The 17484-nt window shown below is 35.1% G+C and overlaps 2 protein-coding genes across 2 annotated transcripts in view; one reads left to right on the forward strand and one right to left on the reverse strand.

The window, feature by feature from the left end:
• The window catches only part of Lrrtm3 (leucine rich repeat transmembrane neuronal 3), a 151475-nt gene extending 148528 nt beyond the window's left edge, over positions 1-2947 (forward strand). Inside the window, exon 3 of the mRNA XM_090346410.1 lies at positions 2577-2947. Within this exon, the coding sequence (XP_090202536.1) occupies positions 2577-2786 (210 nt within the window). The 3' untranslated portion in view covers positions 2787-2947. The remainder of the gene's footprint in view (positions 1-2576) is intronic.
• Positions 1-17484, reverse strand: part of Ctnna3 (catenin alpha 3) — a 1180588-nt gene that overhangs the window by 825985 nt on the left and 337119 nt on the right. The gene's annotated exons all lie outside the window — the stretch shown is intronic.

Here is a 17484-nt window from a genome sequence, read left to right on the forward strand (position 1 = left end):
CAAACTGTAAACTTCATTTCCAACATATTGTCTTATGGCTACTGCTATAACATTAAGCTTTACCAGTTTTTTCTAAAGGAAAAATAAAGTGTGTATAAAAAGGCAACAATGGAAAAAGGCAGAGATGGGTATAATCATAGAGACCAAGGGAAAGAAAGTGAAGAAACAACTGATAAAAGAATAAGACTTAAGAAAAATAGAATTATTTTCCTTTCATTTGACACCATCTGAGATGAGAAAGCAAAAAGGAACATATTTTCATGTGCTCATATATATACATATATTCACATATATGTGTATGTATATGTATAGATGAAGAGATTTGATTATTCTCCTCATCCAACAATAATATGGATTTTTATGCCTAGCTATTCTGGAGGCTGAGATCTGAGGATCAAGGTTCAAAGCCAGCCAGGGTACAAAAGGACATGAGATTCATCTCCAATGAACCTCTTGAAAACAGGAAGTGGGGCTTGGCTCAAGGGTAGGGCTATAGCCTTGAGGTATAGATTTCAGGGACTTCTCCCAGGGGTAGGGCAGTAACTTTAAGCTGAAGAGCTCAGTGACTTTGCCCAGGCCAACGTCAAGCCCCATGACCCACCCCTCAAAAAATAAGAATATGAATTTTCATTCAAGGAACTTCAGCATGAAGAATACTGCATAAGTCCATTCTGGTTCAGGATCCCAAAGGTGGGTGTGGTGTGGCATGGTGTGTGCATGTGTATGTGAGTGTACATGGGTATATATGTGTGTACATATACATATGTATATGTCTTCTGGTCTTTCACACACTTCTTTTAAAAATACAAGGGTTCCATGCTGGAGACCATCTGAATCTCATCTCCCACAAACTTCACCACTAAACACCACAACCAGATGAAGCATTCAATTCGCCATACCACGAGGTAAAAAATAAACTGCAAAACTCGAACTGCTGGAAGACCTTAAAACCCTATCTAGTATTTAACCAAGATAATCTTAAAAGTTACTGAGAGCTACCTACTCTTTTGAAAACATATAGTGGCCAGGCACTAGTGGCTCATGCCTATAATCCTAGCTACTCAGGAGGCTGAGATCTGAGGATTGTAGTGTAAAGCCAGTCCCGGCAGGAAAGTGTGTGAGACTCTTATTTCTAATTAATTATCAGAAATTTCAGACATGGAACTGTGGCTTAAGTGGTAAAGTGCTAACCTCAAGCACAAAAGCTCAAAAACAGTACCTAAGCCTTGAGTTCATGCCCTAAGATATCACACACACACACACACACACACACACACACACACACACACACACACACAGCAATGGAAATGATCTCTAGGCTCTGACATCTGATTTCATCTAAGACCTCATATGGCCTCTATCATGTATGTGTCCCTTCTGTTCACAAAGGCCATGGTAGCTTTGTTCCTCACATCTTTAAATCTTGCTTCTTTCATTCTCAAGGAAGTCCTTTCCTCTCATGCATCACCAGTTCCTTTATAGGCCTTCATAGGAAACACAGATCCCAGGCCCCTCTAGGGGAGTAGATAATAGAAAAGGAGTGTAGAGAACACTTCTCTACATCTCAATGTTAGAGACAGGCCAAATCACAGTCATTAATATATTGAGGAATTTTCATGGATGAAATATGAAGAGGTTAAAGAAAACAATCACCAGAATGATATGACTAGACAATGTGATTTTGAAACAGTTCTCAAAGTAAGATATGTGAACTAATAGCAGTAGCATCCAATGGGACTCAGAAGATAGACAAATTCTCTACACCAGATCTTCTGAATCAGAAACATTAAAAACAAAGAGATGGGACAGGTGGCTGAAGAACAGAGAGAGGCGATTTTCATGCAGGGCCAACTTTGAGAACGGTTCTTTTACTATATTCCTGATGCTAATGGTAGCCAACTAGTATTTTTCCTTAGTTCAAAATACTCAATTTTACTCCAGTTAGGAAAAGCAATTCCCTAATTTTTTCCTTTTTTTGCTTTATCTTTTTTTTCATTTTATTGTCATGGTGATGTACAGAGGAGTTAGTAACATTTCTTGTTGAACATGAATAAAGTTTTAACATTTTTAAATATTTATACTACTATTTATCTGAAAGATTTAGTTAGAAATTGAATGGCTTTACTCAGGCTTTCAAACTGCCATACAGAGCCTGTACCTTACTAGTGACTCATGCCTATAATCCTTAGCTATTCAAGAGGCTGAGCTCTAAGGACCCCAGCTAGAAGCCAGCCTGCCTGGGGCAGAAAGTCCCTAAGACACTTATCTCAGAATTAACCAGTAAAAGCTGGAAGTGGATCTATAGCTCAAGTAGGAGAGCTCTGTCCTTGAGCGAAAAAAGCCAAGGGCAAGTGCAAGGTCCTGAGTTCAAGTCCCAATACCAGCAAAAAGAAAGAAAGAAAGAAAGAAAGAAAGAAAGAAAGAAAGAAAGAAAAAACCCTGCAAGCACTGAACTCCCCACACGACAATGAGGGACAGATGGAAATTAATCAGGTCAGCATTCCACAGTCTCCAATCTTTCCTTCAGAGTTGTCTGTCTTTTTATAACTGACTTTTCTCATGTCATTTTTTCCCAGATACCTTTATCAATGAATGTGTCAACCTTTCTGGCATACGACCAGCCCACAATAAGTTACTGTGGGGTGCATCACGAACTTCTCTCTCATAAGTCCTTTGAAACGAATGCACAGGAAGATACGATGGAAACACATCTAGAGACTGAGCTGGACCTGAGCACAATCACAACAGCTGGCCGAATCAGTGACCATAAACAGCAGCTGGCTTAACTGAGCTAATCGGTAGCCAAGAATAGCTACCAAACTTTGTAACCTCAAGGACAAAATGAGGAAGATTTGTTTATTGTGACTCTTTAAAATAAAAAAAGACCCCTGTTCAAAAAAACAAAAACCCAAGATTGATTCATGAAATAAAGAAGACATGAATTGTTTCAAGTCTACACTTTGTAATTAGCTAAGTTGTGCAGTATTTTTTTGACTTAAACAAGTACGACACTGAAAAATTTTAAAAAAAGGAAAAGAACCATTTTTTTCAAAACTCATCTTGCCTATATGTAAAAACTGTACAGAGCTAATGTATTTTTCATATGGTAAAGTTTCAATTATAGAAACAACTGGTATGTACAGTACTATAATTTAATTACATTTCACTTTACAAACCTTACACCTTTCCGTTTCTAAAATTTTAAATTAACAAAAAATTTATTTCTTGTGTTATTCAGAGTTACTCCGTTTTGTAGGGATTGTTTTGTTACTGCATTTGTGCCCTGAATCCTTGATTCTCAAATTCTGTGCTGTGCCAAACATGCACGATTTTTATCATGCTTACTGCAATAGAAATTTTATCTACTTGTTCCAGAAGTAATATATTAACCAAAAATGATTTAATTGTTCAGATTTGTAAGAGGTTCTTCAATTACATAGACAGGTGTTTTTTTCCTTATAAATGAAGAGAGAAATCAAAGAATTTTTTAACAGTTCTGACTTAACTGTTGCCTTGAATTACAGCCTAGTTTCTAAGCAGTGAAATGTAATGATAAAAAAGGGATATTTTAACAAAATATTTCTGAACGAATGACTCATTCTTTCATTCTTTCTGAGTAAGCTTTGGTAAGTGTGGGGGCAGTGGAAGCCTGTACAAAACAACACTGGAAACAAAGGCCGTAACCACGGCAACAGACTTTGATACATTTCAGAGGTGAAGCTGGCAGTGATAAGAGAAAACTTTCTTTTTACATCCCATTATTTTCAGACCAAGGTGGGAGGACAGGGCATAATAATTGTACAGTCCCAGTTTTTCTCTTAATTAACCCAAGTAGGTTTACCTAAGAATAACCATCAGTGAGTGCAGAATGTGCCCCGTTTTTAAGACAACTTTTCATTTAGAACTGTGAGACTATGGGGACCATCTCAAATAAAAAAAAATATGCAAGTTGTCCTAAGGGAGAACCCTGAGCATCTATAGCTCATTTACCACAGCTATGAGACAGGGTGGAAGCAAAACATCAGCCCTTGTCTCCTGACAACATCCTCACCTCCTTCAAAATAGTTACTTCTGCTCTGCACAATGGGTTCACCTAACAATCATCTGAAAAATAAAGGAGCATCATTGGAGACCAACCCAGATCATTGATTGATTATGTGATTGTATTGTTATTTCTGATGTAGCTTTTTTGACGCTGAAATGATCATCTTGTCTCTGATGTTTACCTAATAGTTATCATCGGAAAATACTGTTAGGTTGTCTATGATAATCACACATTCGTTTTTTTATAAATAATTTTTTTAATGTAAAGCTTTGACTTTCTATTACTGTTACACTAGAACTGCTTTACGTTGTCATTTTATACTTGTGACATCAAAAATAGATTGAGAATATACCAATCTAACAGGTCAAACACAACAACAACAACAAAAGTGAAGAAAGTATTATTAAAAAGCAATATTAAGGGGCCATGAGTTTGGCGTAGTGGTATAGTGCTTGCCTAGCATGCATGATGCTATGGGTTTGATTCCTCGGTAACGCATACACTGAAAAAAACTAGAAGTGGTGCTGTGGCTAAAGTGGTAGAGCACTGGCCTTTGAGGCAAGTCCAAGGACAGTACTTAGGCCCTGAGTTCAAGCCCCAGGACTGGCAAAAAAAAAAAAGCAATGTTAAATACTTTTCTCTCTTCCAAAGAAATTATATCTGCTATAATCTAGCTTTATAGATTAGGTTTTTGTTTTTTATATTGTAGGTCGTGGGGTTTGAACTCTGGGCCTGGGCACTGTTTTTGAGCTCTTCAGTTCAGAGCTACCACCCTACCCTTTAAGTCACAGCACCACTTCCTGTTTCCTACTGGTTAATTGGGGTTAAGAGTCTCACAGATTGTGGAGCCCGTGCTGGCTTTGAAATGCAACCCTCAGTTCTCAGTCTCCTGAGTAGCTAGGATTACAGGCATGAGCCAATACAACTGGCTTTATAAATGTTTTATTACAGAAAATTTAAAAGTAACTTCAAGAAGGAAATCAAAACTTATAAAGCAGATTTTTACTAAAAATCCACATTCGAAAGAAAAATAGGATGCAAAATTCCAGAAGAAAAAAACTATGATTTAATTAAATGTTAAACACAGTATTTTATCAAATATTTAGCATTCTAGATTTTGTAACATTTTGCATAAATTTTTTGCAATTCAAATTTTTGTCATTTTAAGTCTAATTTTAAGCCTTATGTTTTCAGTGTTTTACTTCTTTGTATTGAAATCTTGTGGGTATTTTTTTAAGTCCTCCAGCACTGGGATTTGGCCTTACAAAAAATAACTGGTTATAAACTTATTCTTTGTGGGTCTGAAATTTAATGTAAATTTCCATTTCTTACATAAACCAAAATATCATTTGCAACATTTTTCATTAGATGTTATCCTTTCAAAGTTCTAAAAGGGTGGATTAATTTGTGCAAATAAGTATGCTAAATTTTTTTAGGTTCTCTCAAAATGATGATTTTTAGAAATTTTAAGGATCTCAGAAGCCTTACAAATGTATGCCCTTGATTTTCTGATGCAAACTCCTTTTTTTTCCCCTTAAACATTTTAAGTTCAACTAAATGGAAGAAATCACCTTGAAAATGTAACTCTGAACTTCCCAGTTCCTAAAGTACAATAAGAAGAAAATAACTTCAGAATCTGGGGACTTTTTTGTATGTGAAATTAAACCAAAAGTGGTCTTTTAACCAGAAAAAAGAAGAAGCTGGGTTATTGGCTTTTTGCTTTTTCTGCCACAACAGGGAGAAGGAGAGGGATGATCTCAGTGAAAATTTGTTAGGATAAATGGTGTCTGAAATCTTTTATTACACACAGCAATCTATATTAATTTGTGTCTACATTTATTTCTAACCTCTTTCAGCACGGGTTAATAACTTGTTTCCTCTCTCCAGCTACCTATCCCCGTCATGTATGTCTTCCTGCCATTTATCTGTTTAAACACTGGGAAAACTATTTACCTCCAGTTGAAAAATGGTTACAATAACAGCAGCAGTTGGAGCAACCAATAAAGTCACACAGTATTTCAAGGTTTACAAGCCACATAAATTATCTCATTTTCCTTTATGAATAATACTGTGAAAACATATTTATTTCTATGAAATTCAGGCCTTGCCCAAGAACACAGACGTAATAATGTGGAATTGAGCCATTCTCAAAATTCAGAGGCTGTCAATCTTTCCATTACACTAAAAATCTTCTCTCTCTGCTCAAAGCCAGAGAACTTTCAGAAATAATGGCTAAAATAAAAAATGGTAAACATTTGACATGCTTTTTAGTAATCTCTACTTAGTTCCTTCTGTTTGTATAACATGAGTAAAGGAATTGTTTTTGGTGTGCTACTCTGGGCTCTCACATTAAAATTCTTTATTTAAAGAAAAGCAAGTCACATATTTCTTAACATACAAGATCTTTGTAAATATGCAGACAGTTATTCCCAAAATATGTGTGTGGGGAGATCTCAAGATACAAGAAAAAACAAAAAGCAAAAAGCACAGGAAACAAAGACTGATTTAATGAGATTATATGGATGGCTATAACAAAAAGATTGATAAAATAAATTGAACACATGTTCAACCAAACGTATGTTTAATTGGGAAGACTTTACAATCATGTACCTGGATTTGAACTCAGGGTTATGCACTTGCTGCTAAACAGGCACTCCATCAGTGGTACTACTCCAGCAGCTGTTGTAAGATTACTGTCTTATTTTTTTTGCCTGAGATGCCTTGTCTGTGAGCCTCCTATTTGCATACTTAGACTCCCAGTTATGAATTATTGTACCCACTCACTGGTTGGCTGACCTGGAATACATTCCTGATCTCTGCCTCTCAAGTAGTTTAAAATTACAGGCTTGAGCTATAGCATACAGCAATAATCTATTTGTTTTGTTTTGAATCTCTGTCTTGGCAACATTTTTGACCCAATATTTTTTTGTTTTGTTTTGGTATTGGGGCTTGAACTCAGTACCTTGTCCTTCTATTCAGCTTTCTTGCTCACTGTACTACTTGAACCATACCTCTAGTTTAGCATTTTGCTGGTTAATTGGAGACAGAGTCTTGAAGGTTGGAATTAAACTCTGATCCTCCAGGTCTTAGAGTAGATAAAATTACAAATGTAAGCCATCAGTACTCATTCACAATTTTTAAGTATCATAATATAGAATAATTTTCTCAATTCTTCTTAGAAAAAGGAAAAAATAATTTCCTAACTGATACCGAGTTGTTGAAGCCTGTGCTAACTGGTTTTAAATAGGTACATATTTTAATTATCAGTTTGCTTTTGTCAAGTCTCTTTCCCTGTTCTGTTCTGAATGTTCTAGAAAACCAGAAAACCATACAGATTTATACTATGAAATACATTTTAGGAAGCAAAGAAAACATACCCAAATTTAACACTCCAGGAAAACAAAATAACCTAATTTGAACTCAGATTGGTCTGATTCCATAAACTGCTTAGAAATAGCAAGATATTTTTTGCAAATATATTTACTAAAATAAACCACTATTTATGAGAGTAAAAATATATTTGTTTTTGACTACTTCTGATTAGAAGACAGATATCATCTCTCAAACTAAGCATGCAAAAGAATTAAAGAACTGCAAGTAGAGAATCAGACACCCAATATGAACTGTGGCTAAGCTGGAAGAAAGGAAATTGAATGTTCAGAGCACATGGCAGCCATGTAAAGGGAGAGATAATGGGACTGGCAGATGCTTGGACTCGAGCAAGAAAGTTGGTATAGTCATATCTCAAAGCTCTTAACAGTTTGTCATTCCAGGGATTAGTGTAACAATGTCATGTAGAGAAGACTTGGTTTGGGAAAAAAAGAGTTCAGATGACCTATGGTATTGTGAGAGTGCCAATTATTTTTGTGAACTCATTGAAGCTCTCTCAAGGGGAGAGAAGACATCATTCACCATTAACAACTGTGCTTCTTTGTCCACAATGAAGACCAAAAAAAAAAAAAATCCTCAAAAACTTAAGCCAGGCCTAGTAACATACCTGAGATCTGAGACTCACGATTTGAAACCAGCCTGGGCAGAAAAGTCCGTGAGATTTGTATCCCTATTTAATCACCATTAAAAAAAAATCCAAAGGTGGAGCTGTGGTTCAAGTGTTAGAAGACTAACCATGAGTAATAAAGCTCAAGGAGAGAACCCAGACCTTGAGTTCAAGCCCCAGGACTCACATAACAAAAAATAAAAACCAGAAAATACCAGAAGGGAAATGGATTACTTTTTAAGATTTCCCATGGTTTATAGACTTTTTTTAATTCTGAGCTAGAAGGACAGCTCATATTTAAAATATTTAAACTTAGGGTTACCTTCCTTTTTTTTTTTTTTATCCATAGTTGAAACTGACATTGGTGGCTCACACCTGTAACTCTAGCTACTCAGGAGACTGAGATCTGAGGATTGCAGTTTAACGCCAGCCCAGGCAAAAAAGGCTGTGAGACTCTTATATCCAGTAGACTACTGAGAAAAAGCTAGAAGTGGCACTGTGGCTCAAGTGGTAGAGCATTGGCCTTGAGCACAAAGAGGCTTGGGGCCTGTACCTAGGCTCTGAGTTCAAACCCTGAGACTGGCAAAAAAAAAAATCCACAGTTGATTACTTTGTTTTAAAGACACCTATGTTAAAGCAGTGAAGTGTCCTAGCTATCTACGATCTAGAGAACTCCTGAGTTCTTCCAACTTTCTTAAAATTTAAAGATTTGGTTTTCTATGGTGTTTTTCCACTTGAAAATCTGAATGAAAATTCTTTGTAAGTCAAATAGTATTTCAAAGACACCAAGACTCTGTGATAAAAGCTATCCTTGCATTCTGTTTTCTCGTCTGAGACATCACAAAGTTATCTTTAGTCAATGGATTTCTGTGTGTTTTGTTATATGATGCAACATGACAGTTCTGCATGACATTGAAGGTACCATAAATCAGTGTTTGCCTCTCTAAAGGAATGAGTGTAGGTTTTGAATTGGTCTACCTTCACTCAGTACAACTTAATTGAAGATGCCTGGATTCACATGAAAAACTTAAGACAACATGGTTAGATATTTACTGTTACCTTTTCTATTGGTTTCCATTTTTGCCACCAATCATATCCTGAAATATACTACTAAGTAGCTGAGATGCCAGCCAAATTCCCTAAGAAGATACAGTACATACAAGGTCCCTGAGGTAAGGCATGAAATATGCATTGCTAATCAATTAGTCGGGTTATTCTGACGGATGCTAAGTTTAGAAAAATACTGCTCAAATGGGTTTGCTTTTTCCCAGTCTGTTGTTTTATTCGAACCTAAAAGTACAAAAAAATATACAAATGTGAATCTAGTTTTCTAAGCCTGGGTGGTGAAATGCAAAATATAGGGCAACTGTACATAAAATGTTCAAGCTCCTTTCTAACAAACTTATTTCAAGATTTTTCTCACCATAAGCATGTTCAAATGCTGCTGTGGCTCAAGTGGAAGAGCACTAGCCTTGAGCTGAATAACTCAGGGACAGAGACCAAGCCCAGAGTTCAAGCCCCATGACTGATCAAAAAGAAAAATAAGAAAAAAAGAAAAAAAAAAACTATGTCAAGCTTGTTCAATAAGCAATTTAAAAAAAAAACAGCCTTAAAGAAGCTCGATTAGTTATTTAACTTGCTAGTTATTACATTACACTGAAAACTAACAGCATAGATTAAGAATTAGAGGTGGATTGAAAGGTAAGAATTAATGTATGATTGATCAGGCACTATGCTCTCCTCTTGTCATTTTTAAATCATCTTAAAAAAGAGAATAGGAAGAATAGCTATCATTTTAGGAAGAGGAAATCAAGACCATGGTAAGTTTCACTCAGTAGAAGATTCTCAAGTCTCCATTTTTCAGGCTCTACCACCCAAAGCACATTCTGAAACATGAGAAATGATTCTCATCAGTGGAAGTTGGCTTTTATGTGATTTCTAGGGAGCCGATACTGCTGGGGAAGAACATGCTTTCACATCCCCAAGCAGAAAATTTACATAAATTGTAGAGATTTCCTTCAAACTCCTGAACTATCATCTTAATGCAAAATAAGCATCACCCTATTGAGATTATATGTCATTTTCTAAAAAGAGTAGATATTTGAAAGAAAATGCCTGAAAAAATGAAGACTCCCCGCAAATATTCATTATGGGTTTTTATTTCCAGCTCATCCAAGCTCTATATTATTTATATTTTAAATATGCTTAAAATGATTTTAATGAAGGTTGCTAGTTGAACCAAATGTGTGTAGATGATCAGTAAGTCACCAAGTGTAAATAATAAGGTGAAGAGAAACATCAATAAACTACATACACAAATATCAACCCGCAATAGGCTGGGCTGGGTTGCAGAATATTTTTATGAATGATTTTGTATGGCAACATTGATTTTGTATTATTACTTACACAAGCAATAAGGAAATTTGGAGCATATTGAAGTATATAGAAGATAATCTTTATAATTCAGACTCCTCCCATTCTACTCAGATCATAATATTCATTAAAAATGAATATTTTCTTCTTAGGTAATGTTTTCATCATTATGTGAAGATAGTGAACTAAAATAACTTTTTAACCTCTTTATTGTTTTAATTTAATATATTTATTATCTTTAAACAGTTGTACAAACAAGTTGGCCTTTCATCTTCAAATATGTTTTTTCTATTGTCTCAGCTAGTCACAAATGATTTCTTAGTCTCTGGACCCCATTAATGTCTCCAAAAGCTTTTTGTTCAACTATAAGCTATCCCTTCTCTCTCTCCCTGGCCTTACACAAACTCGAGTACTATCATTAAAAAATTGTAATAGCATTTTACTCTACCACATAATCTGAACATGTAGCCCTATGTAAAGCATGTTTTCCTAACATATCCAGAATGTCAAAAAAATAGTAAAAAATACTCTAAGTCCTACATTCTAAAAAGGATCATTATCATAACTGTGATAAAGCAAGGAAATACATTTGAAACAATTAATAAACCCAGCAAAGAGAAAAATACTACTTCCTTTCATTCTGGCACTATTATCACATTAGAAAATATCTCAAATATCTAGAATAGTTCTATGGACAAAAGCTCATATCTAGGCTGAATACATGGTGAAGATAATGAAGAAGACAAATTATTGCATGTACCAAGAGGTAAGTGAAGAAATTATGATGTCTTTATTAGATAATGTCGAGTATTATAACGAGTAAGATATGAGAATTTTGGCAGCCAGGAGTGTGGCCTATTGGTAGAGTGCTTGCCTAGCATTCACAAAGTCCTAAGTTCATTTCCTCAGTGTTACAGACACAGAAAAAGCCAGAAGTGGTGCTCTGGTTCAACTGGTAGAGTGCAAGCCTTGAGGAAGCTCAAGGACAGTACCCAGGCCCTGAGTTCAAGCCCCAAGACCAGCAAAAAAAAGAAAAAAGAATTTTGGCAATCATCAATAAAGGTCAATGAAGACATTAATGATTTAAGAACAAATGAGAGCAACACATATTAGGTAGATAATAGATGATAGATGGATAAATAGAAAATATAACTGTATCAAAACAATTAAGAATAGAAATTAGTCTAAGAACTAGCACTGTTATTTCTCCAGAAAAAAAAACTGAGAAGTTAGAACAGATAAACTTAATGCCAAATAATCTTTTCAAGGTTAAATTTGAAATGGCCCCAAACTATAAACCCCAAATTACTGCTTCAGCCATGAGTAATTACAATAATTCATATACACCTATTAGAAATCTGACATTGAAAAATGAATTGTAATTTAAAATATAATCCATCTGTTCTTTTCCTCGATGATATATTTGTTTTCAATTACAGGTCCATAAATATACCACACTAAGCAAGCTGATGAGAATGTGGAGAAGGGCTGATAACTCTTCTCAGCCTGCTCTGCCATAAGAAAATTACCCAAGGACTCTCACCACAGGGGGGAGCCCCAAATGTGGTTGCTAAACTTTTACATCTTGATCTAGGCATTTGGAATACTCCAAGGGCTTAATTTCATCCTCAGTTGTAAGGACATTGATGGCTTTAAGGCAAGAGCCAAGAAGCTCACACCAGCTCCAGTTTAGCTATCCTCTACCAGCATACAGGGAAAGCAGTGTTTTTGTATTTACACCCTATGTGGAGAAAATTTAAGGTCTTTGCGATATCAATACATTTCTCACCTTTGGGTTTGATAGAATCTTAAGTTCAGTGTATTAGACATTGTGCTAGTGTTCCATACCTGTGATGGGAATAACCTGAGAGAACAATTTAAAGGAATTATTAACCCTTGCTCATGGTTTCGGGGGTTTCAATCCACAGTCCTTGGCTTTGTTGATACTGAACCTTGGTGAGGCAGACCATGTCAGTGTGAGGAGCATGTGGTATTGCTCATGGCAGATAGGTAACAGAGAGGAGGGGGAGAGAAAGAGAAAGAACACACAGAGATAGATACACACAGAGTAAAAGGCGAGAGACAAAGATAGCCAGAGATAGACACATAGAGATAGAAAGAGGCTTAGAGATTGACCAGGAGGGCCCTAGGACACAATACAGAATCCACACACCTGTTCCAGTAAATCACTTCCTGGAACTAACCACCTTCTAGTTTCTGGGACACACTATAACCAATAGCAGCCATCCTGTGAAGCTCCTTGCTATTTCCTGTTTAATAAACATCAAGACTCAGCTTCTGAAATGTGTTAATTTCTACTTTAATTTTGTTAACATTGTACTTCGTCAGTGACTACTTCACCATAAGCCATGGTTATACTTCATCAATTTGTGGAAGAAAAGCCTAAAACTGTGGGTATAACCTTATTAACTTTTCCTTGCACCCGATTCTAGTTACTGGATTAAAAATGTGAGCCTGAGATGATACATCAAGAAATTAGAAGAAGAGTCTTACAATAGTTAACATTTTATGTAAGAAAATAGATGTGTAGTTTGGAGATAACTTCTTTTTCACCTAATCTGATAGTTTACAAGTAAGCTTAAATGCATATGCTCTTGAGACAAAGAATCATTATCACTATGTATATTGAAAACATTTTTATCAGGTGCCTTATTTTTCTCCAAATAGGTTCTCAGACCTCTGATCATGTTCCAAAATGGCCAAAGAATGTCTAAATAGTTATTTCCAGAAAGAATGGTTTGATACAAAGCATTGTAAAACAAAATAACATTTACAAAATGTTGACTTTTCTAAGCATTTATAAGCATAGATTTATAATTATATCTACAGTTAACAGAATTAAAAATAGCCTTATGATGTAAAGTTTTACTTTAAAAGACTACTTTTATGTAAGGTTATTGCTGAAAACATTTGATAAGTATTCTAGATAGTGTTTCTAGTATTATCTCATATATGTCCAAGTGGAAGGAAAGAATCTTTGAGAAATTTGTGAGTATTTGATATGGTCCTTGTCTCCAAGGGCCTTTCAGTTTTAAGGAAGAGAAATGACATCTACATTTAACAGAAAAATAATCTCAAAATCTAAATTGAATTCCTATAGAATGGGGGCCAGGAGTTTGGCCTAGTGGTAGAGTGCTTGCCTAGCATGCACAAAGACGCGGGGTTTGATTCCTCAGTACCAAATACATAGAAAAAAGCTGGAAGTGGTGCTGAGCCTCAAGTGGTAGAGCTCTAGCCTTGAGAAAGTGCAAGGACAGTGCTCAGTCCCTGAGTTCAAGCCCAGAACTGGCAAAACAAAAACAAAAACAAAAAAAAACTTACAGAATGCTGAAGCCATAGCTCAGTTGGCAGATCACCTGACTAGCAAGTGTGAATCCTTGATTTCAAAACCCAGAATTGTCAAAAAAAAAAAGCATTTATAAACAGATAAAACCAAAGTTAGTATAGTTGTTGGGAGTATATCAGGGTACAAGTGGTAACAGAAACAGAACTTAAGACTGGCAGTATTTCGATCAGTAAAATGAGAGAGGGCAATGAAAAATACAATTTTATTTATGAACATCTACTAATCAGTAATATTTTATGTTTCTCTCAAAGGGATGTACCAGGCTTAATATGTATTCTAATGACTGATTTTCTTCTGATTATGGCCAACTTTTTGGCCTTTCTCAACCATATTTTTTCTTTATATTCTTATCACTTTATATTTTATTTTTCTTTGTGTTTTATGTTTCTTAGAGGAAAATGTCATAGGCCAGATTCAATAAAATCCTTAGAGAAAATGTTCTAATCTAGGTCAATGAAATGACTATACACTGTTTTGAAGATTGATCTAGGAAACCTTGTTAGTTTAAAATAATTGTGTGAATAAATCAAACAACATTTAGAAGCTAGTAAGTATAACATTCTCCATTAAAGGATGTTTGACATCAGGTGAAAATACTATTTTCTGTCGTATGCAACATGGTATACAGATTGGTTTTTCTCTCTTGGCAGCCCTTCATTCTTCATATATTAGTGAATACTAATCAGAAATTTATTCCAAACTTTAAAAACAAAAACCATTTTGACTGCTACATTCTGAAAATAAACAGATAATGAAAATAATTAAAAACCATGATTTAGGTAATAGAAAGCAGACTGTTATTGGAATTTACTTGTACCTAGAAGTTTTGTTATCAAAATAAAATGTATTTTTGAATACACCAACATTTAACAATATACACAATGATTACTGCCTTAAATGTACAGACAATTGTCAATAAAGTTATTTTTAAAAGACATAGTCAAATAGTCTAATTGGAAAAAAATATGCACAAGAAGCCACTTTAGTCCTACTGTTTAACTCAGGATAGCTTGGAACAGGCAGTGTAACACTTGACTCATAATCTTCCTACCTCAGTCTCTCTAGTGTTGAAATTAAAGGCACATGTCACCAGGCCTAACACTTTGTAAAATTTTCTAAGAATTAGCATTTTTTCACCAATTTTTTCTTCATCATTTAGACTATTTAATTGTAGTCATCTCTTATAAATATTGACCCGTTTTCATTCACAAGTTTCAAATCAGTGTGCCTTAATTTTAGTGATTATCTTTTTCTATATGCCTCAATACTTTGTTGCTATTAAGCCAATCAAGTATGCATTTATGCCAGAGTTTGGCCTAGTGGTAGAGTGTTTGCCTAGCACATACGAAGACCCAGGATCGATTCCTTGGTACCACATACATAGGGGAAAAAAAGTCAGAAGTGGTTCTGTAGCTCTTCGCCTTGAGAAAACCCAAGGACAGTGCTCAGATCCTGAGTTCAAGGCCCACGACTGACAAAACAAATCAAGTATGCATTTATGCATTTATTTGACTTCTATCATATGTCAAAGACTGTGATGGAAACAAAGTAATCAAATACTTAAAAGTGAATGATTGTGATTTAGCATTGCATTTCTAAGAACTATGTTTACATATGATACAGAGGGAAAGTATTTGATTTTCCTGAAAGAAAAGCAGAAAAGGCTATACAGAGTAAGTGCTATTATTTGTGACTCTGGGTTTTGTCATCCATATATTCATGTCTGTCCAGTATACCTGATGCCTAATTAGAATTCAGAAGCACATAGAATTTTTGAAATATTGCTCACAGCTAGGGCTCTGCCACTTAAACCATGCCTTCTGTCTGCCATTTTGCTAATTAGTTGAATCTCTTGGACATTTCTGTCCTGTCTGGCTTTGATCCCAAAATCTTCCAGCCTCCCAGGTATCTAGGATAACAGACATGAATTATTGGTGGCCACCCCTTAGCTATTTATAATTCATTCACACTTCATACTCATGGATATTACATTTTATTTTTTTACATTTTAAATATTCCTAATTATTATTTAATTATAGATTATTGTCAAGTATTATATAGGCTAAGTAGTGAGTAGAGGAAGTAAAACCATCTTCTGAACTGTTGAATATGAACTAAATAACCCATTCCCCATCCTCAATAATTGTTGATTTTTTTAAAGGTAAAAAAAATATAATTCAGAAGCACAGGATTTGTCCGGAATATTGGCTTCTAGAAGACCAGAAATCTGCTAGTTCCTTGAGTCTGTTTGAATATACCAATCCCCAAATTGCTAGTCATTTCCTTCTAGCTTATAAATGTTAACAACATGAATTTTTTTCTTTTAATTCATTGCTTTCCATTATTATCTAAATTTACCTTTCAGATACAAAGCATTTCAAATTAACAATTTTCAAATGCAAATACAAAGCATTCAAATGAACAATTCCCTGATACTGGCCAAGTAAAATTTCAGTAAAGAAAGAATCAATAATAAGCAGTTTAATGGACTGAAGGTTGGGAAGGGGTTATTTTGTTTGTTTGTTTTTAATGTCCCATGCAAACCCTATTACTGTGTGTCAAACAATCTATACTGTAATTCTTTTTTTCTTGCCAGTCCTGGGCCTTGAACTTAGGGCCTGAGCACTGTCCTTAGGCTTTCCCAAGGCTAAAGGTCTACCACTTGAGCCACAGCACCACTTCCAGGTCTTCATGCATGCTAGACAAGCACTCTACCACTAGGCCAAACTCCCAGCCCCCTATACTGTAGTTGTAACCTGAGAAATATGTGGGGGGAAAAATGTGCAAGAGGTGTCTTAGTCTGTGCAATTTTAATTTTCAACTCACATTGGCAGTGTGTAAGACTGCTAGTAAAATGAATGGAAATTAGATTCTATGAAGACTTCCGTATTTTATTCCACTAATTACAAATAATTCCTTCAGAAATTGTTTTATAAAGAAATATGGTAAATGGTGAATTCACTTGCTACTGCAATAAGCACAATTGTTTTGGAAGGTATTCACAATCATTAGCTATTTACTTACCCTGAATAAGTCCCTTTCCTTAAATACTAGAATTTATAAGACTACTTTTACTCCCAGAGGATTCTACTGTTCATTTGATGCTTAAGGAGATTTTCAGATCTTAAAGAATGCAACTTTGCATTAAACTGAGGCAAAATGGTATTTGTGGATTCAGTAACTAGTTCAAGGCACAGCTTTCTAATCTTCCAACTTAGGAAAATAAATATGTTTTAATTTTAGAATTTCAGGACATATTAATATTAACATATATCCTTGTGGATAATATTATTTTAATGAATGCCAAGGGAATCGGGCCTGACGTTCTAAAATACCCTTGAGCATTCTGAAGAGAAAATAGTACAGCAAAGGCAGCCTCAAGCCTCCCCCAATATACAAGTTTATTATATCCAAACTATTTTTAACCATAAGTTACACATAAATCTTCCCTCAAGTTACCTATCACATAGATAAGTTACCTTCTAATTATAGTAAATACCTAAAACATTCAAAATGTGATTGCTTTGATGTTACTTTTGAAGTGTTATGTTTATAAGATGTGTAACTTCTTTAGCAGCTACAAAATTTTATCAGCCATTAGGTTTTGAAGTTTTACAACCATTATCCTGTATTCCACTTCAGCCTCAGGAAAAAAGATAGCCTAGAAAACTACAGGTAGTTTAAAAAAAAAACCTCTACTCT

The sequence above is a fragment of the Megascapheus bottae genome, chromosome 15, assembly GCF_031878675.1.
Source record: "Megascapheus bottae isolate mThoBot1 chromosome 15, mThoBot2.hap1, whole genome shotgun sequence".
Taxonomy (NCBI): Eukaryota; Metazoa; Chordata; class Mammalia; order Rodentia; family Geomyidae; genus Megascapheus; species Megascapheus bottae.